This window comes from Haemaphysalis longicornis, unplaced genomic scaffold (genome assembly GCF_048455015.1).
Source record: "Haemaphysalis longicornis isolate Haplotype H1 unplaced genomic scaffold, Haemaphysalis longicornis Haplotype H1 scaffold_5, whole genome shotgun sequence".
Classification (NCBI taxonomy): Eukaryota; Metazoa; Arthropoda; class Arachnida; order Ixodida; family Ixodidae; genus Haemaphysalis; species Haemaphysalis longicornis.
Window position 1 is genome coordinate 35,889,417 of NW_027526385.1, and position 27,045 is coordinate 35,916,461.

Sequence of the window (27,045 nt, forward strand, 5' to 3'; positions counted from 1 at the left end):
TTTATGCCTGTACTTTTTTAGTAACGTGCGCCAACCACTGAAAGACTGAAAAACCGTTAGCGCTCGGGGTTACAAACACGCGTTCTCCTCGAGCGCTATTGGAAGCGTCGCCGGCATTGGGTGTGGGCGTTACTCGTCTCAAGTCATGTAAGCACGCCAGACTGCTGCTCCTTTAATCATCGCTGTTCATCTTTCATGCAGTAGCACAGTTACGTTTTGCTCTCAGCTCTTCTTCGTTATCACCGAGGCAGCACTTCTTCTCGCACTCGCCCACCACGCTACCACGACATGACAGAGGCGACGGAGCTTCGCCAATATAACTCTAGGCAGTAGCAGAAAATCCTCTGAATTTATGCACACATTTTTTCTGCGACGCACAAAAAAAATTCACAGCATATCTACGGGGTGAATGATGATGAGTGGGCGAAGCTCCTGAGGGGAAATCATCGGTAAAACCGTGACCCTTCAGTGAAAGTTCGCCCACTACATCTGTGTCCGAACGTAAGGTCTAGAAAGTCTCGCTTAAACCGCGCATCGGCACCTTGGGGCTGAGCTCGCCTGATGCGTTTTGCAGACGCCTCACGAGCTCTCACTGCATCGGGGTCTGCCTGCCGATACGCGCGCTTTCTCGCCGCTTCCCGTTCTCTGACGTTTTGGAGATCCTCTTCGCGCCGCAGCCGTGCCGCTTCGCGTACGGCAGGGTCCTCGCGCCGTTGCCGTGATGCTTCGGCCTCTCGTTCTCGAACGCTGGGATCTTGGCGGCGTCGTCGCGCAGCCAGACGACACGCTTCGGCCTCCCGCGCTCGTACGGCAGGATCTTGGCGGCGGCGTCGCGCAGCTTCACGGAGCGCTTCTGCCTCGCGGGCTCGCACATCTGCAGCCTTATCCATCGGGCGACTCAGAGCGCGCGCCAACAGCGAACGGATTTTATTACAACGCTCCCCGCCATCTAGTAAACAATCCAAGAACTAAACTAGAGGTAGCCACGCCATCTAGTAAACAATCCAAGCGCATCTTTTCATCATATACAAGTACCGCCATCTAGTAAACAATCCAAGAACTAAACTAGAGGTGGCTACATACATACGTCGAGGATGGACAGACCCACGCCTTAAGGAGCTTCGCCCCTAAAAATAGTTCACAGGGCGTAGAATAAGGCAACTTAAAAAAATCCTTCAATCAAAAGTGGTGTATCCACGTCGTGTATTGAGTTCGAAATACCCGCAGGAATAGCCAGCACGGCTGCAGTAACGCTGCTAGGCCTACAGGTATACTGTAGTCAATGAGGCCGGTTTTCGCTTTCTTCTGCGTTAGTTGCATTTAAAAACAAACTCTGAAAGCAAAAAGAAACAATTTAGCTCTCCCATATACCCTCATAAACGTTTCGTCTGCATTTGCAGGACCGGGCAAAACAGTCGGAGGAAATCGAAACTGAAACATAAGCGCGATATAAACTGCCAGAACATGGTTATAACTATAAGCACTGCCTAAAACTAAAGCATTCGCATGTTGAACCGCATTCCCTAGAAAAAGGCGCCATATAAGTTTATTTACTATTTATTTACCCTGGCCGACGGTCTTTCCTAGACGAAAAAACACTTAGATACGCTCGGCCTAACCGTTTTCACCACTCACTGTTGGTTACGTCCCAAATAGTAGTGCGCTGAAACATATGAGGGGACAACAAGTGTCTCCAGCTCCTTGCATTACCTGCGCCAATAAGAAACAGTAATATTTCTTGCGAATTTGCTGTTAAAAACACCTAGTACTGGTTTTTTCATAATCAACAAAGCTCTTTTTTGCCTTATGGCCCCTTTAAGGGCGCTGTAATATACGAAGGGGACACATTTGCCCACCCAAGTGTCTCAACAAGTTGCAGGTGGACTGCTCTTACGGCGGCTGGACTGTCTACACTTCGATCCTGCTCCTGAAAACCCTGGAGATACCATGCGCTTTCTCCCTGTGCTTCTGGTTATGACCGGTAAGTTAGTACACTCAAAATGGTGGACCAAAGAAGACCTTATCGAACGGTTTCCATAGCAGCCCTCCGGCTTTCATAGCGGTGCATGTAGCTGTCGGTGGTGGACATAGTGCGCTGTGAGAAGGAAGGAATGAGCAGTAGAGCAAAGGGAGGGTGGTTAACCACTGCAACTGACCCGTCGTCTACCCTACACGTAGGGCTGCGAATACGGATATTGAAGGGAAAGAAAGGGAAGATAATAAAAAACACAATACGAAAGCAAATGAGAAAAAAAACATGGTGCTGAAGCGAAGAGCACAAAGACAAAAACATGGGCAAAACAAAACAGGCGCATATAAATAAGCAGGTAAGCTTACAAAATCGACGAACGAACGACGCTGCACACAGATGACGTACCTAGAACCATTCAGGTAGGCATCTTTCCTTCATAAGCCGAGGTTAGGCTTTTGTAGACTTTATGGACTTCGATGGGAAATGCCTGTGACCCAAAATAGCAGGTATACGCGTCAGCTATGGGTACAGCCGTTGCACTACAATGTCCACTTCGCTTGATTACTTAAGGAGTCTTCCAAAAAGAACTAATAACATGGACCAAAAGGGTGAAAACAAACAAGTAGAAATAATTAAAGCGTAGGCTTATTTAGTGACTCTGCGCTGTCCCTGCCGTGGTAAACGCAGTGTCAAGCCCCGTGGCCTTACTCAAGTTCCCTTCGCGCCGGAACAATGCTTGAAATCTGCGATTTAGAAGTGGCCGCAGGTTGGACAGCGGTTGAAATAGCGTTCTGCGCTGGGTGGACGCCAACCAAAAACTCTCAATGATAGTGTCAGTGTTCGCATAGGCCCTACCGAAGCTTTGCCGTTAAAAAACAGAGACACCTGCGTGATGAAAGCACTGGGGCGCTGCAAATGTGGACGTGCCTGCGTTCTACCTCGTTAAGGTGAACCCATTCTGGTAAAATATTCAAAAAAGAATGTTGCATGGCGTTTCTCACCCAGAGAAAGTAAAGACATTTCCGTTCGTTTTTCAAGACAGGCGTCGAATAACCGTCTACTATCTCGCTTTTCTTGGAAGGAGTGAGCAATATCTGATTCTATTTTGTTGTAGCATGACGGCATGCACTGCGTGTAAAAATAAACGGAATTCCGCTGAGTAGTGCCTCATGATCAGACGGATTCCGCACCACAAAGTACATGGTAGATGTCATTACCCGTCACTGTGTCTCAGGAACGGGTAGCTCACCATTTCAGCTTACCGCGGACGGCATCACACATAACATTACGCCGTCATTGCAGGAGAGATAAAAATAAAAGTTTCCGGGAATTACACGCTGAGCCATGAGGCACGCCATAGTGGTGGTCTCCGGAATAATTTCGACCACCTAGGGATCCATATTGTGTATCCCAATTGGTTGTTTTAAAGACGACATTCTCTCTGGGGCTAGTCAAACGAGAACATTTTTGGTGTGCCTGTCTGTCTGCCTGTATGTATGCCTGACTGCCCTTCGGTTCAGCCTTCTGGCCAAAAGTTGAAACAATGCTTCAGAACACGTATACAGGGCCGAGCTGGCGTAAAAAAGGGCTGGCGTATGTGACACATCTCCCCAATATTTAGTGCAAAGCAACCCTCAGGTGAAGTAGAGACAAAAATGCATGTACTTAACGGGCAGTCCCCGTGTTCTGTTAGTTAGGAGTACGCGTGGGGTTGGTTTTTACGATAGCAATTCAAACAACAAAGCGTTAAGAATAATAATAATAATAATAATAATAATAATAATAATAATAATAATAATAATAATAATAATAATAATAATAATAATGACGGAGAAGTTCTCCAGCAGGCGCGCCATTACAAGCAAGCACAACAGAACAAAGCCGTCGTTGGCGCTTTTTCAGTTAGAATAAGAAACAAATAATAAAGATGCGGGTTATCCCAACAGGTGGCGCGCGTTAAGTACGAAGGCGGAAAAATTGAATTGCATCGAACAAATCCCGATTTCATTAACACATAACAAGAGGAGCGAGGCAGAGAAGAGCGCGTCTGGTGGCAGTGGACAGCAGCGAAAGAGTTGCGTGGCAGTGGCCGAAGACGATATTAACGTCTTTTTATGATATTTAGGCGACTTTTGCGGAAACGTCTATCACCTCAATAATAAAAGCGGACGCCGGGGCCGGGATAGAATCCGCATACTCGTTCTCAGTAGCACAACGCCATACTCACTGAGCGGGACCACTGGGTGTTATGATGATAGTGATGAAGAAGAATGTTTTAAGGCGAAAAGTTTAAGTGCGTCCTTCTGTGGAAAACCGTTATTGTTGTAGCCTTTGTCGTGCGGGAAAGAAAATAGCCGCTGCTGTAAAGGGTAAATAAAAAAACATGCGTGATCCGATGCGATTTAAACTTGAGTTTCCACAGTAGGAGCCCGATGTAATACTACTGCTCTGTGTCCACGCATTGCCAGCTGAGGAACAAAAGTTTCTTTCGTTGTTGTTCTTCCTTTCTTCGTGGCACATACCCACCTAAGGGATTGTTCAGGAATCTGGAGCGTTGAGGGGCTGATGTGGCCGCATCAAAAAATTCCCAAATCAATTGGTTAGAAATGTAAGAATGCGTGGCTCTTAACAAGTGAGCGTGATGACACGTGGGTAGAAGAAAAGAAGCCTCTCCGAAGGACACGCCAAAAAAAACCAAGGGGCAGAGGGAGAATAAAGTTCGCCTGGCTTTCGCCTACAAAGCACATAAGCAGACTCAAGTGCACTGACGCATTTTTAAAATTTTCAGTGGGGCAAGGAAGATACGATAATTTACTATGATAAATAACAATCATGTCTTTGTTCCCTCAGGGATGTGTATTCCCGATGGACGCGCCAAAATGGCGGGCCCCAGCATCAATCGGAGAGTGCATGGCACCAATGACGACGAGCACGTGAATAAAAGGGTGGCCAAGACGACGTACCAAGAGTTGGGGTCAGAAGACTTGGCCAAAATCGCCGATTCGGTGAAGCGCCATTTGGACACGCCCCGCGAAGTCTTGGCAGCGGCTACAGGCCCATCCCTGTCTTTCCCAGACCTACCCGGAACTTTCGACATGACGGGAAACCTCGTGTACTTCTTGCCCGGCAGCCCAGACTGGGTGGGTAGGCCGCAGGGATTGGTATTCGCCGTTGCGTTCAGTTTGCAGGAAAGAAAGTGACCCTGAACTTGTGCAGTGCTCTTAGCAAAAGTGAGGAGGGCTGAACGGGTGAATTGTGGTGTTCACCACAGAGCTCACTGAATGTGCCTTCCTGTGTGCGCAGTTTGTCCTAAGCCATAAATAATATGATTGGCATCGGTGCGAGTTCAGAAATTTATGTGAGCTTGAGAGGGGGAAAATTTTTTGCCGTAAAAAACAAACAATTCCAAGCAATGCCGTAATCAGGAACGGTTTAGGTTTGAATCGTCCTATAGTTTCGCAACAGTGATGTACCCCCTTAATATACCCTTATGTGCCCCACTGATGTACCCTACTTATGTAACACTGATGTACCCCACTGATGTAACACTGATGTACCCCACTGCCATTTTAATAGTAGTTGAAAAGTTCGAAACAACCGGATATATCTTGGGAAATATTTGGGATGCTGCATTTCCCTCTATCATGTTGGGTTCCACATTTATTTACGTTATTATGCAAGGTAGCAATTGAGAAATTTTGTCACAGCTTTCACCCAGCCATGCATCTGCGTTCATAGATGAAAGGGTTTTTGGTCTGTTGCCTGAGTCGAATTCTCTAAAATACAGGCCGTTGTTTTAAATATGCCGAGACTGCATGATTATCATATCACAATATAGCGTACTTGGTGGTTATGTGTTTGTTGTGGCTTTCGACGTCGTCATGAGCATATGCGATACATTGCTGTAAAATCATTCTAGAGTTCGTTGTGGACGTTCACAAAATGACTTTGCTCTCCTTGTCGCGCAGCAACGATTAACTCGTCCATCATTACCACTCTTTGCCTAGTACCTTCTACACCCCCCCCCCCTCTCGGGACAGTCGTGATAATTTACAAGCCAGAGGAAGCGCATTGTGTATTCTCAGGATATCCGCATTGAACTGATTATGTACTCCATTGTTTTTCTCCGGAGTCACCATCCCGCAAGATCTGTTCCTCTTGCATCGTGTACAAGTCAATGCTTACCCGTTCATACTTTGCAGGTTAACCCCTACTTCATGCTGCACTCGAATAAGGCTGAAAGAAAAGACAGACTGCTTTTCGAGACCGGTTTGAGCCGAGAGGGTTTTGAGAAGCTCGGGTCACTGTTACAGCCTGGACACAAACTCTACTTCATCGTGCATGGCTTCCTGAGCTCCGCAGAGGCACCCTGGATGCTGGACATGAAGAACGAAATATTGGACCAAGTACGTGTGCATACTTTCGCAACGTTTTCTCGAATGTAGAACATTTTCTCGTTCTTCCTATCGCTTCGCTAGCACTTTCCTGCAGTGGTCCTCTATTGACGCTGGGTACAACCAGTGGCCTTTAATAGAACCATCAAGACAAAAAACATGTTTGTTCAGTTTAATAGAACTAGCCTTCGGTAACTCACTCTACTTTATTCTAGCCATGGAAGGCGCTTTTTTAACAGACGAAATGTAGAAAATACAAAAAGCTTTCATGTTCCACGCTTCAGTGACGTAATAGTGGCTCGAGTGCCGTAGTATGGCCAAGCACAAGAAACGTAATTTTCAGTGTGTGAACTGAAAACATTCCGTCAGCCATCACGTGATGCTACAAAAAGGAACTAGAGGTTCCACGACACCGCTCTGCCTCATTTTTTGGTGATACTCGGCTTAGGTCACGGGACGCATGCCAATCAACCCAAAACATTCTGTGAAGTCATAAAGAATCCGCCTGAAAGTGGCTTGAGAGTCCCTACGGGTTCATCTCCCCGGCTTAAAATATCTCATATTTGTTTGAAGTTTGCGATAATATTGGTGCCAATGTTGTGGAAACAAAGTAGTCGTTCTCATGAACTAATCTTCTAGGTGGTCTTCATGGCCCGTTTGAGAACGAAGGAGATTTCCGTCGGGGTAAGGACTTGGTGACGGTTCTTTAAGGCAGTTGTTAAAGAGGCCATGCAGGCAAATACATGTTTGTTTTATTTTTCGAAAGATTTGGTGTTTTATAGTGCCACAGCGCTTGTCCGGTAGCAAACAATGCTTTATTCACAGAGAAAGTAATCAATTTGTTAAAATTTGGATTGTATGCAATATCATGTGTTTCATACGTCTGCGATGACGCAGCCATGACAGGTCTTCAAGCGAATGCTGTTTAGTCTGGAGCGGACTGCAGAACGCCTTGTTTACCATCACCCTCCTAGATGGCGCCACCATACTGAGCGGGTCTGCTGTCCGCCCTGGCTTTGTTTTTGACCGCATTTGCACCTGCGTTGCTCTTGTTGCGGTTGGAAGTAATCGTTTTGTGAAACATGTGCTATGCTCCATAAACGGGGTCACATAAGACAATGTCGTTTAGGCTAATCGGTCAGTGTCGTATGGCGCAAAGCTAAAGCGCTGGACTGCTGTGCAGCAATAAAAAGAACAGTGCGCGCAGTACCAGCAGCAGTAACGACTAGTCTTTCTAGGTTTACGTGCATTTTCGTAACTTTCATTGTTTACAGCACCATCCCTACTTTTATAAAATGTATATGCATCCCATCAAATAGCTCTTTCTGCAGGCTGCATAATTTGCGTCGGCTTTTGCCGAGCTCAGCTAATTACACAACTGCCCATAAAGCCTCCTATGTTCTAGTGCGAGAAATGAGCTAGTGGGTCGCATGGCCATTCTCTTTTTCTCCTAATTCTATAACCAATTTGAGTGCAGTTATTTCTTACAAGGCAAGTGAAGTGTTATTCTTACAAGGCAATTTCTCGAATGAAGCACATATACATTTTGTCTGCATGGCCCCTTTAAGGAGCAAAACGAGAGCTCTCACCGTACCCCGGCTTAGCTGCCTGGATACCAGCTCTGGCATGAAGGCACACTCGTCCAGTAGTGCGCTGCCATATTCGGAACAGATATCAGGAACTGAGGGTGCCCTTTTTCTCATTGACGGATTGAAAGCCCAGTTACGTCGTCTTGTGTAAGAAAGTTCGAACCAGGTTTTGAGGTGTCTCTTCAAGTATGCAAGGAACCTATTTTCTCACGATTATAGCGGTGCAACAGTCTATCACGTTTAGCGCGGGTCACAACCTCCTCGAACTTTATTTTTTCCTCTTTGCGGTTACTATCGCCGTCACTCTATCAAAGTAGCGTGACCAAATCATTTTCTTATGTCAGTAGGCACGTATGTCCAGTAACGAAACGAGACCTCAGGCAGAGGCAGATATGTAAAACAATGCATTCCACAGTGTATACAAGCCTCGCAGGAACGTAACGAACAACGGAACACACGGAGAAGGGGCAGAGATGGGTGGCACTCGTCATTTGAGCGTAGCAGTATGTCATAAAAGATTTTAGCATATTATGAAATGATTTCTGATGCTGGTAGATGTTCTTCTCAAAATAACTTCGCTTCTAGCAAAACTGCTGTTATGCGTGATTGGCCCCATGGTCCTCACGTCGTCCTCAAAGTCCTTCGGATGCACTAAGACTTAATCGCTATTAAGGCAGACCTCACGAATTCACACTAAATTATAAATAGCTCTGCTTTCTTTCTCTCTCTCTCTCTCTCTTAGTGGTTCCTCCTGTAAGCCGCAAATCTGCTGTAACTGCTGGTGGTGGTGTTGTTTCTGTTGTTGTTGTCGTTGTTGTTGTTTTTATGATGATGATGATGATGATGATGCAGGAGGCGAATGCGTCCGTGGTGCTAGTTGACTGGAGTGGGGGCTGCTGGAATCCGTTAACCTACTGCTCCGCCGCGGGCAATACGCGAACCGTGGCTCGCTCGGTGGCGTTCCTGGTGATGACGCTCACCAAGGCTGGTGCAATCAGCGCCAAAGACGTGCACTACGTCGGCCACAGTTTGGGCGCGCAGGCGGGCGGCTTCTTCGGACAGGACGTCAAGGAGCTCACGGGCCAGCTCGTTGGCAGGATCACCGGTGAGGGGCGTAGGATCGGACAAACCTTCTCACTCATTTCCACACCTTTAAAAAGCTACGAAGAAGCCGGGCGTTGCAGTGGAACTGAGCCGTTATTTCTGCCGGAACTGAACCCGAACCCCACCCGTTGCTTCCTCAGCACACTGAACTCGAACCGAAACCTACGCTTAAAACGAATGCAGGGTTACCGGTTCAACACGAAACAGTTTTACCATTTGTTGTTGACAGTACGCAGTCAATGTCGTTCAGATCGTTTTCTTTGTCATTGAAGATAATCATCGTAACCTATCGCGCACATTTTCCCCTCAGATCAGTCGCAACACAATCAACTATCAACTATTGCAACACTATCAACGTCTGGAAATGAGTTCACACCTGTATTGCAATGGTATGTTGCAACTGGTCTCAACAGCAGATTGCAAGGTTAGAAAACGAAATGTTATTTTCGGCGGTCTGCAGTCGATTCAAAACTTAGACTGCCCTTCCCACCCCGTGGCTGCGAAAAATGATCATGAGGTAAAATGGTTTCAATGCGCAAGTTGAAAGACCAATACCCAAAAGGTGTCTCCTCGGTGCATTTCATAATTTACTAAAACGGTCGCACACCGGTAAAGTGTAAACACTGAACATGTGTGATTTGCAGGGGTGGCACAGTGGCTTAACCGTTGGCTGCAGAGCACAAAAATGCGGGTGGTCGATCGCCGCCTACCGGAGCCGTTTGAGTGATGTATAAAAAATGTTCCGCTTTCACTCAGTGAAGAAGTATGACCAACGAAGATTGGCGCAGTTGAAAAAGTGCTGCAAACAAAACACTTTTTGCCATTGAGAATACTTCCTAGCCAATCAGCTGAACGAAACTTGGGAGGACATGAGGTTTATTCTAACGAACAAACATGGGGTTTTCCATTGCCTTCCCGTGAAAGCCCATGCACTGACAGCACACAAGACATCCAAAATGTTTACAACTTCAATGTCAACTACGTAATAATGAAACGTAGATAAAATTCGTCGTAATGTTACAGTTATCTTAGCGGCTAATTGTCATTTTGTTTATTCCAGAATGCTTGAAAAAAGCAAGTTACAGCCGTTTTCTGTAACCCTACTCCCTCGGTAGATAGCCATGCATTGACAGCAGACGTGAATTAAGCACTGTTTTAACTTCACCGTGAAATAATTAAGACAAATAAATATATCTGCGTGTAACGCTAGTGTTCTCAGCGGCTATGTGTCATAATAATAGCTTCGGTATAGTTTTGTTTAGGCAACATTTACAGTTGTTTTTTGTAACCGTACTGCCTCTTGAGATGACCATGTACTGACAGCAGGTAGTAATTCTGTAACGTTTAGAAGGTAACTGTGAACGATTATGACTAGTAAATAAAAACGTTGGAATGATGGAGCCATCGTACTGGCAAACGTCAGTAGGATTTTTTTACAAGATACAAATATTAGACTAACAGGTACAGAACAATTGTCAGAAAGTTGACTTCACCCCAAGATTAAAAGTCTCTGTTGCGCTTCTCTGTCCTCGCGCAAGAAATTTTGGGAAACTAGGCATAGACAGCTTCTCTGTAAAATGAAGTTTCCAACCGTCAAGACTTCGATGCTCATTAAGGATTACCCTGCAATGTACAAAACGCTGGCATCGATTAATCCAATATTTTTGACACGTGTGTTTCCACCGGAAAACAATATAGAAAATGAGCATTGCATGTTTTAGCTTATTCATTGCACAGTAGTAGAAAAGGCCGAAGCTACACGCCGAGCATGTCGACCACCTGGGCGACCAGTCTGCGCTGTTCTTCCCCTTCATAGCCAAGCCAGTCGGTCCAGGTGGCGATGGAAAGGGAATGGGAGGGATACGAGTCGGACAGCTGAGCCGCCGGGCAGTAGAATAGGCAATGCGGTAAATCAGCGTAGGCAGAGGCGCAGTTGGGACAAGAGGGGTGGGATCTATAGCGATAGAGGAATAGGCGGGAGGGAGTGATCAGGGCAATCATTTGGATGTGCCGGAGCAGTCGAGCCTCCGTTACAGTGAGTGATGGGTGATGAGGCGTGTAGAGGCGTTTCCCTAAACGGAGCTGAAGGTAGACCTCCTTGATGGTACGGCGCAGGGAGATCCTCCCGCCATCCTCCGAGGGCCCGGGCCAGGGGATCAAAAGTGCCAGGTAAAGAGTGTGGCGGGCGAGTTGATGCGCCAACTCATCGCCATCAATCCCGGAATGTCCAGGGAACAAACGGAGGAAAACGATGGATGGCTGCTGGGCGAAGGCCGCTAGTTCGACCTTCTGTTGAAGGATAGAAGGTAGTGAGTGATTTCGTATGTGTATAATAGCGGCGGGAGAGTCAGAAAAGACTGTATTCGGGGATGGGGGGAAGAGAAGCAAAGGACTGAAGGGAATGGGCAATGGCGAGAACCTCAAGAGACATTGCTTCCGGAGAGTGAAGGTGTACGGGCGGATAGTGTGGGGTTCCGCTTCAGCAAGGTGAAGGTGGTACAGAGAGCGAACCGCATGAGTATCGAGGCGCCACAAAAGAAGAATCTGAGTGAGAAATTCCCTGGGTCGCGAAAAGATGAGAATGATGCTGCGGGGCCGCATGATGACGACATTCATGAAGAACAGCGGACATGTTTCACGGGGCAGGTAGGATACGAAGGTTGGGCGCCCAAAGTGCGTCGGGAGGGGTAATGGGGGAGACGGGAGTCGGAGGTATACCCGCCTGAAACAGTAACAATTGACCTCGACGGGTAAGGGAGAGCCGAGAAAGCTCGGAATCACGATGGAGATTAAGTAGGGAGCGAAGGGAATGAAAGAGGCCCGTGGCAAAAGGCTTATCTGTAGAAGTCGTGAGAGAGGTTCAGTGGTGCCTTGTAGAGTCCCACCAGGGTGGTCTCAATTGTATTCAGTCAAGTGTTGGTCAGGAGATGTACGGGATAAAGTAAAAGAACTTGTTTAGAGTGAGCTCTTGAGCAACCCTGCCGGCATTAACTCCGTGAAGACCTGCACGTCGAGTGACCACACGATGCAGAAGGTGGGTTACCCGAGTGGCAGGCCGCGACGGCGCTGTGTGGGGCTTGTATGTTCTTGGCTGCATGCAAAGGAAAGCCAAGAGCCTTGCACTTGGTGACCACAGGAATGAAAGAACCAGAAATATGGACAGCGATAAGGGAATTATGGGCGCGCCGGTAAAAGGAGCGATTCAAAAAGAGAAGCTCGGACGGTTCTGGAGCAGGGGAAAGACCAACAGTGGCGAGAAAAGAGTCGATGAGATCCAAGCCACGTTGCAGGATACTCTTCACACGCCCTGGAGAGCCAGACGAACACCAAAGGGTGATGTCGTTGGCGTAAAGGATGTGATGAAGATCAGGGATTTCAGCTCGTGGGGAAGCAAGGGGAGCAAAACTGAAAAGGGTAGGGGAAAAAACAGCACCCTGAGGAGTGCCTCGAGTGATGTCGGCGGGGTTCGAACGATGCGAGCCGAATTGCAAGCCAGCCACTCGGTGAGAGAGGAAGGAGCGGAGAGAGGAGTACATGCGGCAGCGGCAGGACATTGCGCAAGCTGTGCCAGGATATGCTCATGGCACTCACCGTCAAAGGATTTACGGACATGGGCGGTCACCAGAGCGTGGATTTGGGTGGTGGTGAAAGATAGAAAGGTGGGCTGGAGAAGCAAAAACATATCCTAAGCACAGACACGGAGATGGAATCCGATGATAGAATTAGGGAAGAACACCCTTTTTTCGAGAAATTCAGAGAGGCGTGTCAGAGCCAAACACTCAAGGGTCTTAATAACGCAAGACGTTAAGGATATAAACCGAAGGTTAGCGATGGAAGGAGGTTTTCCAGGTTTGAGAATCATGGTAATAAGGCAAGATGTCCAGGAGCTAGGCAGGCAGCCGCTGTCTGAGGCTTGATTAAAAGTCTGGAGGAGTAACTCTTTCACATTGTCGGAGAGGTTGCGGAGGGCCGTGTATGAGGTGGCGCCTTCCCCAGGAGCAGAATGCGTAGCATTTGCAACCAGGGACCCCTCGCGTTCCCGGGAAGTGAAGGGGCGGTCCAGATCAAAATTAGGTTCCCCGAGTAGTGCATATAGCAAAGAGTAGGAGGGGTGGGAGATAGAGATGCTAGTTGGCTAAAGAGGTGGGAGGCTGTTCCTTGAGCACGACATTTAGCTAAAGTGGGAGCAAGCGTGGGCTTAGTGCCTAGGAGAGATTTAAAAAGAGACCATGTCGATCGTGAGTGAAAACCAGTGTCAAGATTGCCGCAGAGAGTCCTCCGTCGAGAATGTCCAAGAGAAGCGCATTGGACAATGATCTGGTCTCGTAGAGAAGCGATTCTGGAAGCGAGCTGACCATTTTCGGGTTGGGAGCGGAAGGAGCGCTGCAGTCGTTTACGGTGGCGCCATAATCGGAGAATGCGAAGGTCAGGGTCTTGGATCGGATGACGGATGCGAGCATGGCGACTGCTGCTCGAAACCGCCGCGGCAATTGCCATGTCCAATCGTCATACGACTCAAAGGAGTGGGAGACCAAAGCCGTGCTAAAGGCGTCCCAGGGAATGTGAGTGATAGGCGACATTACGGGATATGGGAAACAGAGATGGAAAGATGAATCAGAAAATTTTCTCAGAGAAGCGTTTTCGCTGTGACCCGCCCCTGAACTGTAAAGGGCACGCGAGAGAAAGTAAGGTCTGGTTTCGTGGGCCGTTGTGAGGTAGTGCCGGCTCTGGTAGGAAAGCCAGAAGGGTTAAGAAGGGTGAGGTGGTGTTCTTGTAGAAGACAGTGCAATAGGAGGCCGGGTTTTAGGGTCTCCGGGTAGCCCCAATGACTGTGACGGGGATTGAAGTCACCCCCAAGGATCAGATTGGTGAAGGAATTTGCTAGCGCACTGAATAAAGAGGAAGTTACCGGGGGTTGTAGAAAGAGAGGTCCAGTGAGATTGTAGAAGAAGGATCATTATAGACCACGCCGACTATATGTTTGAGGAGGGTACAGGGCATGTCCAGTGGTTCCACGAGAATGTCGCCACACATATAAATGGACGCTACCGGCGTGCTCGCAGTGGCATGATAGGCGCGGTAACATGGAATGGTGCTGGTGGCCCGGGCGTTTTGGATCGGAAGAAAATGAGGAAGAAAATGGCGGTTAAGGAGATAACAATGCAGAAGCGTCTTATTATTGCGTAGGTTTCGGCAGTTCCACCACACCACCTTCATATCCTCAGCACTGGACATCTAGGTAAAGGTGGATGTGGAAGGACGGTCCTTTTTCTTATCCGGGGGGAGTGATTCTTGTAAAAAAATCGCAATGGAACGAAAGCGCTTGAGTTGGTCGGATTGGGCATTCAGCGCGTAATAACTTTGAGGATGGAGGTTTCAAGCTGAACCAATTGAGTGTGCTGGGTGGTGGACGTGCTTTCGACTTAGTCTGCCAAAGGCATGAGTTGGGTTGTATGTGGCAAGGTGTGGAGAACGTGGCAAGGTGCGCATTGAGCTGCGCAAGTTGGGAGGTAAGAAAGGTGGTGGGTGTTTGGAGTGTTTCGATGAGAGACAGAAGCTGCTGTTGCAAACTCCTGGGAAATGCGCTGCGGCTCACGCTGCTGGCGTTCGAGTTTCGTGAGTCGGAGGTCGGAAGAGTGAAGGCTCTCCTCAATCTTGGATGTCACCGTCCAAGTAGCACTGGAGGAAGCGGGCGGGGGCACCGACGGTCTTTTCAGTTTAGCTGCGTACGACCCCGGGGGCGATGTGATCGGTGAGCCAGATGCAGGTTTAGAAGACTGAAGGGAAGGGGTATCCTGCGCGGCTCGGCGCTGAGCTATGCGGCATTCAAACGCTGCTTTAGCACATGCGCGTTGCTTTTCGAGGAGGAAGAGGCAGGTAGGGTCAAGAGAGGGGTGAGTGTTCCCCTTGCAATGAATGCACCAGTGCTCAGAACATACGTGGGCGCTAGGGTCAGATGGTACAGGGCAGTACAACCGCGGCACATGGCCGGATCACTATGCTGTGAGCCCCGTGTCCCAGAGTGAGATAGCCGTTGCATGTGGGCGGTTTAGGCTTGTGGGGGCGACATCGAAAAGGAACACATTTGAAATATACGAAGCGTGGGATTACGGTGCCAGCCAAAGTAATGAGAACTAATTGTGTGCTACCCATCATGCGTGCAGCAAGACTATCGGTGGCATACGACTCCGGCATTATTTGAGGAGGAGTGAAATGGACGTCGGCGTTATAGATGGCACCAAGGCAGGAGATGCGAGGGTTGCGAGCATGAGGTTTGATGCCTATGGTATTACCATAAAGCAGAGAGAGAGAGAGAGAGAGAGAGAGAGAGAGTAGGAGGTGAGCGGTGAGGGGGAGCAAGAAACACAAAGCTCTGAGTAGGCTCCGCCTGGAAGGTGATTTCTTCACTGGTCTTGGAGGAAAATTGTACAGCGGAGGCGATGACGGTGAGCAAGTCGTAAACAGATAGCTTGGGAGTAAGGGTGCCTGGAGGAAGTTGGATGCCGGCGGTAATCAGTTCGGTGCGGGATCGGGCGATGTAGGCCGGTTTACGGGCGGTACAAACAGTGGTGAAGGCGTTTTCCGTAGATAGGGTGGTTGCGTTATTTCTGGCAGCCTAGTGAGATCTATTTCGGCCGACGAGTCTTCAGTCGGAGGCAGGGTGGGCTTAATGGTACGGTCTTGTCTACCATTGGAGGGTGCAGCACTGGGGAAGGACTGGGTAACGGAATACACAGTAGAATGCGTAGCTATGAAAGGGCCAATAGCGGCGGCAGCTACCAGCGGCGGCGCGGATGGCGGGGCAAGAGGGCTCTTGGCGTAGTCCGCACCCAAGGTCGTGGTCGGAGACGCTATAGTGGCGCAATCTGCGCTGACGAACGCCGACGCCCGCTAAAGGAACGTCGGGCAGTGCTGTTGGCGCCACTCGAAGGGTGGAGTGCGGTCGGAGCAGGCGTCGCGGTGTTTGCGATGGCGACTTCAGGATTTTGGCTTGCGTGGTCGTCTGTAGCACTGAGTGGGATGGGAGAAGGTGCTGCAGCATAGGAGGCAGGAGGGTGGAAAAGCGGCGAAGCGTCGGTGGAGATCGGCTGTAGGGGCCTGCTCCTGTCTTGCACTCCCGCAGTGCCAGGGCGACGCTGTAGTCTTTGCAAGCCGACGCGCCACTTTGGACTTTTGAATGGCCTGGGGGCCACCACTTCGTCGGACCGGAACCCCAATGGTGATAGATGATCCTGGTGGCTTCGTGAAACTATGGATAATAACTGCTATGGCGCGCAAGGCCTTCAGCAATAGCAGGGGCACAGAAAAACGGAGCGCGATATGCGGCCAACAAACCTGGACTGCGCCACCTAGCGGTCTATCGCACAGTTTATACGCGAGTAATTTCTAACCTTTTTTGCTACCTTCAGCCATCGAATAAGCACAAAATCGAAATGTCGCTTTCGCTCTAGGCATCCCTTCCTGTTTACAAACTTTGAAAACCAAGTGGGTCACCACTTCTAACTTTCTAAGTTAGAACTAGGTTCTAAATTTCTCTTAGCATTAACGTTGCTTCCTTAACCGGCTCGAACAACTAGACAAGCTAGAAACTAAAATTATTTCAACCTTTCTGTTAGTACAAATGTGTACAGGTAAAGGTTTATTGAGTTTTTTGTTGCAAAAGTATGGAATGTAATATCAATTAAACCTAAACTTGCAAGAAATTTTCTATTGACATGTAAATTGGTTTGCTGGTATAACCAACATCTATAGCTTTCTGTGGTTAAGTGATTTGTATAGTTTGGTTTTGTGTATTTTGTCTTCTTTTGCTTTGCAATAACTGAATTCTGTGTTATTCAGGACACTAGCGTTAGGGTATCGGTCTAAATATTTGTTTTATTAATTCGCAGAAGCATTCAAAAAGCTGCCTTTTGAAGATAAAACAGAAATCATGAAGCTCAGGACCCCGTTTGTGATCACGAGCTTCCGTCTGCAACGCTAACGAGATTCTTACTAGATTCACCAGACTTCCGCTTGCATCATGGTAACAATACACTGAATGGCGACGAAAAGAGAAACTGTACCGGAGTTACTGTTAGCGACACGTTGTGGCTATCAACACCCGAACTCGTTAGTTGTTTGACGTGCATAACCAATTTTGTTGCAAAAAGTGACTGCACCGAGCTTGTTCAAGTAATGTTTTACGGATACCGGTAGCATTGAAGAGACCATAAAACGCTTCTTGAAGTTTTTTTAATATCGGTAGAATTGGAGAGACCATGAAACGCTTCTTGAAGTTTTTTGAAATACTAAATACATGCAGAACGTATTCAACCAACACCTCCAGTATTTAGATTAGGGGGTCCAAAGTACCTCAACCAAAAATTACGAAAATGCCCTATAGATACTTTAGAAACGTTCCCAAAAGATGTTTCTCTCTTTCCCAGTCTTGGTGTTCTTGTACCGCTTGAATCACTTCATTAGAGGGGTGTAGCGGCCATTGACCGGCTTTCCTTCAGATGCATCAATCACCTCATTCGATAGCCACTTTGAAAAGAAAACTACAAAACAGAAACTGGACCGGAAGGCTTGTCTGCTCTGACGAGCAACAAATCATGCAGTTCCGCTTCGTGCCGGCGATAACTACTGCTTTCACAGTTCTTCCAGATGTGGAGGGAAGAGAGAAAGGGTTTATCGGAAGTGTTGTAGAGTGACTTTAATATACAGCTACAAAAAGTCTCGCTGCGCCTAATTCGTACAACAAGACGTGCACAAAGCGGGATCTATATTGCCGCGACTTTATTGTTGTAAGAGCAATCCCCGACCGGCTAACTGGGCTGTTTCTAGTAATGGGTATGGGCTCGCTGGTGGATATAGGAGAAAGAAGTCCAAGCTTGCTTGCTCTATCTGGAAATCGCCAGTGTTTTACGGCACAAGTTCGCCCTGTTAATAAACGCTTGTACTATCCTTACTGGAGCTCATCGCTACAATAATGTGGGGCCATGGGGCACTGCAGTTAATTTGGTAGCACACAGAGCTGGGTATGCACGCGCAGGTTTGGACCCAGCGGCACCGCTGTTCGAGTACCTAGACGTGCACTTGAGGTGGGAGCACGGCCAATTCGTGGACGCCTTGCACACGAGCATGGGAGGCAGCTCGTGGTGGTTGGACATCCTTGAGGGCCGCTTGGGCATGAGGTCTCGCTGTGGACACGTCGACTTCTACCCCAACGGTGGCGAGCATCAGCCCGGCTGCGTGGATGTCTTGGGCGGTGCGTATGCTTAATACAAGCGGTGAATACGTATGCCCCTGGACACATGAGGTGTTCGTGTACATGCATGGCTGAATTATGTGGCCTCCCACTGCAGAGGTGCGTACTTTAAATGAGCAACTTTGCTATGCCTGTACCATGGTAATTATTTGTTGAACTAATTGGCCACCACCTAGATAAGATAAAGTCCACCAGACTGACGCTTGCTACATAGAAGAGAAAGGTTCTGTCGCGCTGCCCACACCAGAGGTACGGAGTAATAAACAAGACACCACGAGGGGAAACTTATTTCGTAAGGCGGCTACAAAAATCGTAACCAGGAACCTGATTCGCTTTAAGATAGCGGCATCTGTTGCGGGAAAGTAAAACACGCAAAAGCCGCAATCGGCATTATGTTGCGTGAAGGTCCCCACTGTCATCTCGTGCATTAGGTGTCGCTTTCAACTCATTCGCCGACTACGAAGCTTGGCAGCAGCAAGCTTTTAACTTCGTAGCCCGCGTTAGTTTTCGTTGAGATATTATTGGGTCGCTGCCAGATCCAGCCGCAATGGTTATTCTGGCTGCGTCACGAGGAGTAAAATCGGCGCAGTAGCGTTTAACTGCATACAAAACAAATGTTTTGATGCCTCTTTCAAGGGAATCGGTAAATGTGCATTCACAGAAGCATTTCAATTTTCATTGGGTATTCATATGAACTTGCACATCGCTATTTATATTACGTCGGCATAGCCCCGTTAGACGCATCAACGTGTCAACGAAACCTCAGCCCCTTGAAAACGGTGCGAACGAAACCGAACCGAAGTCGAAAACGAAAGCAGTAGGTGCCGGAGGTTGCTTCAATTCACCCACGTCCCGCGTACACGAAGATACTGGCATCAGGGCGCCAACTGTCGGCGCTCATTAGCGTCATGGTGAACTACTTCGCTCCACCTTTCCTAGATGGCAGCACCATCTGAATGAAGGTGGTAGTGGGAATTATATAAGGCGCGTTCGTACACCTACTTGCGCTTGAATTTATAGCGCTGTTCGCAGAGTACTGTGCACCGCCCTTTGCAGCGAGATAGTTCGTGGCTCGAATCCAGGCGCAGCCGCGTCAATGAAACTTTTTTGGGTGATGTGATTTCCGTGACGGATATGACGCCGGTTAAATCATGGTGTACGTGGCATAAAACACTTTCGTGTTAAAAACCAAAGAACTTGTTGCGCGCAACAGATGCGGCGCTGGCATTTCCCACCATTTAAATGACGACGTCACACCGCTCCGCGACTTTAGAGGTCTCCCGGAACCCCTTCCCATTTTTTTTATGTCTCTCCTACTGTTTTAAAAGAACTTGCATATGGCTAGGCAAAAGAAAAATCCTACTAAAGTTTTCGTGTTCGGAAGACTCCTCCGGCGCAATTACATGCGCATACTCGAGAAAGGCGACTTTAGAGAGGAGTTAAAAGAGACGGGTGAAAGTTTGGATGAGGTTATCGCAGCGAAGCCCTCGCGAAACGAGCTGCGGCTTAAATCGCTGCTCAAGCGAAAACGATGGCCGGTTCGGGGGGAGGGGTGTCAACATGGCAATGGCTAGCCACCGTCCTCACGTTACTTCGAAGCTGATAGGCCCCGAGTCATACGCAAAACACCGGCTGAGCGTCACGGCTTCGCTGGGTAGTCATCTTTACGGAGCGCATTAGGCCGCATTTTTCTACTTTCATAATTCGTTTGGTCCCAGGCGGCCTCGACGTACTTTGGGCGCAATGAAAGTAAACTTATACTATTGCCATGGGATTTCGGATTAGACTAACGATTGTGCAGTGCACATTAACGTGATTCAGTAAATGTACGCTTCGCATCCTCAGAGGAAACTTTTTTTTTGCTTGTTAGTTGTGTTCTGATGAGGGCACCTTCAATAATTTTTATAGGATGTCCATTTCATACCGCTGTGTTAATGAGGCATTATGAACAGATCAGTTGGATGAAAACAGTTGATGGGCTACCAAAAAGACCCAATAATGGGGACCTTTAGCCGCAAATCTGCTGATTTGTAAAGGCGCGGCCATTTCAGCCACATGCGGCCATGTCCTTGATGGGGCGATTGTGAAATGCTCTCTACAGGTCTCCATGTTTTTTTTTTCTTGTGTATGAGCCGAGCCAGAGTGCCGAGCGACAAACAGCACCCATGTATGAAGCCGAGATCGGAGCTATCCTTTGAGTGTTCCGCACTACTGAAGGAGCTATATATAAGAACAGTCCATTCAATGGGCTGTTTTGGGAAAGGCAAGAACTGGACAGCGCTAACGTCTCCTGCTTACAGGAACTTTCACAGCGATGGGCCACATGACAGAAGCACACAGCCATCGTAGACGGTATACGCGGGAATAGAACTCGCGATAGAAAACAAAATGCACGAGAAAAAAATATCAGAGGTGCTGTATTTACATCAGATTAGTGATCGCTCATTGATTCGACACTGAATGTTTAGAATTTATGCATAATATGAACAGTGCCGTTTGGTCCGCTCAAGCTTCATAGAAGTCTTGGTATAAAAAGCGCGTTATTTGAACTCGAGTACGTTCCGCCATAGATATTTCGAACTTCGCGCTACCTATCCCCAGTGGTATGACGCCTGGCCCACGGCCGATAAACGCACCTGCTGCCTAGTCACGAGTTTGCGTCGCCGTCAGAACGTCGAGAAGAACGAATAAAGGTGGTACTATCAGGTATACTTGAGATACTCCTAATAAAATCAATTTAAAAGAATACAGAAGAACGTTTTAAAAGGCACGTTCTTTGTGGAGTACTTCGATGTGCACGTGCCTGTAGGACTGACAAATTCGGAAATCGTTTATCGGGTCAAAAGTGCGCAATCTATCGGTTCAGAAACCCCACGACCACCGCCAGAGGACCAGGTCACCGCCGCAGGACGTGTGGTCCCCTGGTCGGACATCACGGCTGTACCGATTCACTGAAGCCGGTGTCTTCTTCAGTTTTGAAGAAGGCGAATCGGAGGCCATCGGCTATATTCACTCGTTAGAACGAAAAGTGCTGGCTTTCGACTTCAGAAAGAAGAGGCAATTCGCGGAAATTTTGAAGCATTAAATAATTGATTTGAGCTACTGCTTACAATCAATATGTACCGTTGTTACTTTTCAGTTTAATTACTTCGAACGTTCTTTACTTCTGACCTACGTGGCTTCCCCTTGCTGCTCTAGTTAACGAACTTTTACTGTAGCATTAAATCATTGCTCATTACACTTTAAGGTAACGCGTGCGCATTCCAGCTGACGGGACCATAGTGTCCAGTGCGCACTTCCGCCTCCGTACACTTCGTCGTCCGCCGCCGCAAAGTCTACGTAGAGCGCACCCTCGCCGTTGAAGATCCGCACTCCTTCTTGTTCACCTGGGTGATTGCATCCTCGCATAGCATCGAGCCGCGCTTTCTGACAAGCCGCCTCTTTCTAGGGCGTCCGGGTATTCTTTGTCGTCACATCACTCATGTAGGCTGCACAGAGTCGGAGAGAGTTCTGCCGCTGCCGCCGCCGCAGCGTTTCAGAGTTGTATAAGCGCATGTAGGTGCACCTTGCAACGCGGAGCGAGTGACGTCAGGAGCAGACGACATTCGTTTTGCCGGCGAAGCTGTTTGCTCAAACGCTGACTGCCAAGTGCGCTTGCTAGATTGATTTTCTTTTGCGAGCTCCTCACGTAGCTCTAGCCCACGCGGAAGCCCCGGTACGCATCGGGGAATAGGCGCCGGCCCTGTTGGCTTTTAATCTTTCGCAGAGTCTGGAGTGCCATGCGACGGCACTCTAGCTCATCACTGCAGGCATGGCTAGAGTGCCGTCCGACGACATTAGAATATAAGACTAGGCAAGCTGTGGCCGAAGCGTCCGTCGTTGTAGTGTAGAGGATCCGTCTTAGCATCGTATCCCCATGACAAGAGGTTCGAAACCGGCTCGGCGTAAGTTGTTGTTTTTTCATCGTTATATTGAACCATAATTTTTATGGCTTAGGTTAGTTATGATGTTTTAAATGTTTTCTTTGTGTGCGTTATGGTATGTTATGTTATGTTTAGGTTTGGTCGCCTACCTTTACGTTATCTAGAGCGATGTAGTGCTAACGCGGCATTTTTGTTATAACACGCCAGAGGGCGTAGTTATAGTGGAATGCTTGTAATACCGCCGGATGGACTCTAGACACGGCCTTAATCTTTTCCAGTTCAAAAACCCAGTTTTTTTGTTTTATCTTGTACTTGCGAATTTTTTACACAATTCTGCTTTTGATTATAGGCAATTTTTTCATTGAAATGGTTAAGTTTATATTTTACAGTTTTGTGTATTGTCCGCATTAGACCTTCTTACGCAAGATTCCTGGCCAATCGCTGACGCGAGCGTGAGCGTTGCACATTTTCTTGGTATTTGTTTTGCGTATGGACGCCGCAACCAAGATCTTACACAGCTCTGCTGTTAAAACGGCAAAAACTTCAGTAAAAAATTAAAGCTGTTCCACTAAAGCTGTTCCACTCAAAGCTGCACCCTCTCTTCAATAATTTTAGTGTCAGTCTGGCGTTGATACCAAAAGCTGTACCGCCATGGTGCTGCAGCCCTTGGAAAGGCCCATAAAAAACACACAATTGAGCTTTTATCATTTGGGGGATAATGCGGTAATTTACGATGTTTTCCTTGTTTTGTATTGTTGTGTTCGTATTTGCGGCCTAGCAACCACAGACTCCGTTTCAACGGCGCATGGCGAAAATCACCGCCAAAACTTTGTGTACGAGTCACGTGTGCTTCTGCGGCGCATTGGGATAGCGATCAGCTTCGTAACGCGATGGTCTCAGGCTGGATCCCGAGAAAGGGAAGCGGTTCTCGTTTCAAAGCCTCTGTTCGCGTGCGTGACGCCATGGCGCCGCGACCCCGGACGAGATGCGAAAAAAAGCCGGGCCCTAAGGCGCCCCACCTATTAAAATTGTGAAAATGGGCCGTATACGCAAGGCCTATCTACTGGAGAAAAATCGTATTTGTCCACGTCAAGGCCCTCAATGTAATCGCCGTAGCGGTGTCAATGTACATCATTACTGAAAAGAAACAAAGGCAGGCGTTAAAACAATAAAATAACCTAATGTACTCGTCTATAAGCTTTGGGAATAAAAACTTCGCAATGGAAGCAAGCAGGATAAGAAAGCTGCGCATTTCTGAACAATTCTCTGGATTTATGCACATTTTTGCCCTATCAATTTCTGATGCGGCCTTATAACCCCCATCTTTCAAGTTTTTTATAAAAGGCATTCCTCTGCCTTTTTAATTAAGCGTTACTCCTATACACCTATGTATTTCTGTAAGCTATGTCTCATTTTTGTTTGGTGGGGGGTGTAAGCGGGATACTCCCTTTTGACATGTACAAGTTTTGCCATCAGTGTAAGAGTTTACCAAAAGCTTCCGTACATATACTCAGTGTTGGGGATCTTTGTTACATCAGACATGCTTTTTACAATGGTATAAGGCCCCGTGGGAGCTTCAAAAGCCATCATGAAAGCGGTTAGCGATGAATAGAGGCGTCAAAACCAGCTGGCAAAAAAAGTCCCTTACGAACGGTGAAATGGTTTGCGATTTTGCAAATTCCCGCAGATAATCCGGCGCACTCCTCCTCCCTCCCCGCAGGCTGCTCCCACCTCAAGGCGGTCGAGTACTACGCCCAGTCGGTCTCCAGCTGCCAGTACCCCACGCGCTCCTGCTCTAGCTACGGGCACTACTTGTGGGGCGACTGCAATCCCTCCTGCGAGGACGGAAAAAAGTGCGGTCACATGGGCCACCCCGCTCACCCGCCGATTGAGGGGGACCACTACACCGACACAATCAATACACCATGCCGCAAAGAACTGTATCCGCTCAGGCTGATGAAGCTGGCTCTAGGGTAACGGCCCCGAGGAAGTTTCTATGATGCCCATTTCGCTGGAACGGTCTGCGCAGATTGTGTCGAGCAGCGCCAAAAGGTTCTGGACATGGACCGAACTTCTGAGCCATAGAGTTTCGTACAACAGTCACCGAAAGATTTTTCAAACCGTCAAGGGTCCGAAATACCGTTCGCATAATCGCAGCCCGAAAAAAAAAACAAATTCACTCAACAAAAGCCAATTTATTTGTGGAGCGGCATTAAAAACCAACTCGGCAACGTGTTTCTGTGTGGCGCTACGTTGCCGTACCAGTAGGTCACCCGGCAAATTGGCTAGGGGAACGTTCCCGCGGTACACAGCATCGAAAGGCAAGGGTTTCAAGCGTTCGAAATTGTGGTCGGTGTGATGCAGTGACTCTGTGGAATGCGGGACAGTGCCATTGCAATATCCAGATATTCAGAAAGTTCCGGAAAATAGGGCGTCCGAAAAATCTGTCCGCGACCGTAGCGAATACTATAGGGAAATCTGGGGAACGTGTCTAGGCAAGACGCGCTTGAGCGAGCGTGCTGTCATAGACCGCCGAAAATTGTTTCATCGCTACCTGGCGTGGCTCACCAACGGGCTGAAAGTAACTTGTGGCTGCAAAAAACTTTATTTTAAATGAATATTTAAAGTTCTTTTTTGACAGAGAATTAAGGTCTGAAATATTTATCAGGGATGCATTATAAGCTTTATGCAAGACGAACTAAAAAAAACCCGCCCGCATCTTCCCACGGGGGAACTCGAGTAAATGCGTCGCAGAGTGGTGGGGGTATCGCGTGAATGTTGCGTAATTGGGTATAGTTTGGGAATGCTTAATTGTTATTTCGTCTTTATTATTCTTATTTGTTGAATGAAGGAGGAGCGAAGGCAAGGAGTGTAAAGTTAAAGTCTGTCTTTATTGCTTGGTGCGGTCAAGCAAAGCGTCAAGTCAAGCGAAAGCCAAGCAAAGACGCCCTTCACTGAATCCCGAACGCGCGCTCCGCCGCTTATATACACACCACCCGCGTTCGAGGGAGAGGAGTACGGGGGAGAGACGCGCATGCGCACACTTCCGTACACAAGCGCGTGAACTTCCACGCACCCACCACGCCGTTATCACGTGTACACGCCCTGCCGCCGTTACTGTTGAGCGCGACGCAGCGCACGGGTAGCTACGAGGCATGCGCGCACAGACAAGCTCCCCGCACCACCGCAGCTGTTGTTGAGAGCGACGGAGCGCACGGGGTACACGCGCTCCACGCGCACCGCCGCACCTGTTGTTGAGAGCGAGGAGGGTACGGGGGAGAGACGCGCACCTGCGCCTCGACGCGACGCGCAAGCTCAGTGAGCGTGTGGACGGCGCCGACAACATCGACGAGTGACATCGCGAGCCTAAGAAATGCTTCGCATTTAAAACAAGCGCTACCCTTTTGTGCCAATTTACCCCTTCAATATCGGTAGGAAGCCATTTAGCTCTCCACGACGAGCAGGAGAGGAACGCTTGAAGTTGCTATGGCGGCAGCCACGATGCCACGTCATTCCAGCGATAGATTTTCCTCCAGAATATGAAACTCTATGGCCGGAGCAAAGGCGCACTGTACGCGCCAGGAGCCTCAGCATCGCGCTGCCGACAGCACCGCGTGCGGGCTTTTCCAGCGTTGGCATAGTGCAAGGGCAGTTGATTCACCAGCGAGTGCCGCAGCATTCAAGGAAATACCACAAAGCTTGCCCTTTCCCGTTGTTAAAACAGAAAAATGCATCGAGCAAGCCGTGTTCACATTGTACAAGGAATCGCTCGTGTCGTAACAGTGAAGTATGCACGGAATACACAGAATGACCCTGCTTCCAAGACAATAAAGATGACTCCCGTTTGATTTTTGCTTACCAACATTGTGTCTGTCCTGCGATTATATTTTCATCTTACGAAGCTGAGTGTAGGAGGGTTGGGTCTAAACGAACCCGTCATTTCAGAGGAGATATCGCGGTCTGGTAAGACGATCCTTGATTTTGCAGTTTCCGACAACGCTGTGAACTAATTAAACAGCACCCAAAAGTAGCGTGCCCAAAAATATGTACTCACTTGTATTCAAGCGATATTTCTCATGTAAAAATAGCTGAGAACCTTCAGTTGTAACGGAAACGTCTTTATTTACGCCGGCCATAATACCACGCCCCCCGCCTTCCACTCTTTAGCGTTTTTAGTTGTAACATTTTAGTTGCTGTGCTTCAAAGGCGCAACACGCAGCTTGACATTTTTCCTTGCTCGCTTAGAACGTCAGAAAAAAAACGAAGGAATAAAAAGGTACAACAAAAGCTGTAAACACGCTCTAGCCCAGTTTGCCAGATAAATCGAAATGCGATATAATAGTAGAACAACTTTTACTCGAAAAATTCTTCGCATGCGATATTTTGTAATACGGAAATTCTTCAATATGACGATTTCTCGCATAGACAACTTTGCTAAAAAAACTGCACAAAGGCTAGTTGGCACTGATTCTTTCCACTACTGCGCAGAACAGCAGACTGAGGCAAAGAACAATAAAGCTGCTGAGGTGACTAACATAGTAATTTTATTGAGAAAGCAAGTATTTTATCATAAACGACAATTCCTTTACGCTTGCACAGAATGAACGCATCTAATGTTTTTTTTTAAAACGGTAACTAAATTCGGAGAAACGTGAACAAAAAGATCGTAGGCGTAGCCTATCAAATACAAATTCCCCTCATGAGAAAACACACAATCAATTATTCAAGCGTCCCCACCTGCGCTGGCCTTCAATACTGAATAAATTTTTGACAGCTAACGTCGGTCGTGGATGGGGCATTTCTGTGGGTTTTT

The 27,045-nt window shown here is 48.0% G+C and overlaps 1 protein-coding gene across 1 annotated transcript; it reads left to right on the plus strand.

The window, feature by feature from the left end:
* Window positions 1-1,872: 1,872 nt before the first annotated feature.
* On the plus strand, window positions 1,873-24,407 carry LOC144139155 (pancreatic lipase-related protein 2-like). The gene is made up of 6 exons (XM_077671596.1): window positions 1,873-1,981; window positions 4,823-5,112; window positions 6,175-6,378; window positions 8,808-9,060; window positions 18,094-18,309; window positions 23,953-24,407. Exons 1-6 carry the CDS (start codon window positions 1,948-1,950, stop codon window positions 24,207-24,209), a joined length of 1,254 nt encoding a protein of 417 aa, XP_077527722.1. The 5' UTR covers window positions 1,873-1,947; the 3' UTR covers window positions 24,210-24,407.
* The last annotated feature ends 2,638 nt before the right edge of the window (window positions 24,408-27,045 follow it).

Excerpts from the sequence above, each read along its gene's own strand:
- LOC144139155 (XM_077671596.1), top strand. The coding sequence starts at position 1,948 with ATGCGCTTTCTCCCTGTGCTTCTGGTTATGACCG. Across the intron at positions 1,982-4,822 it reads TGTGCTTCTGGTTATGACCG|GGATGTGTATTCCCGATGGA; the intron begins GTAAGTTAGTAC and ends TTGTTCCCTCAG. Across the intron at positions 6,379-8,807 it reads AGAACGAAATATTGGACCAA|GAGGCGAATGCGTCCGTGGT; the intron begins GTACGTGTGCAT and ends ATGATGATGCAG.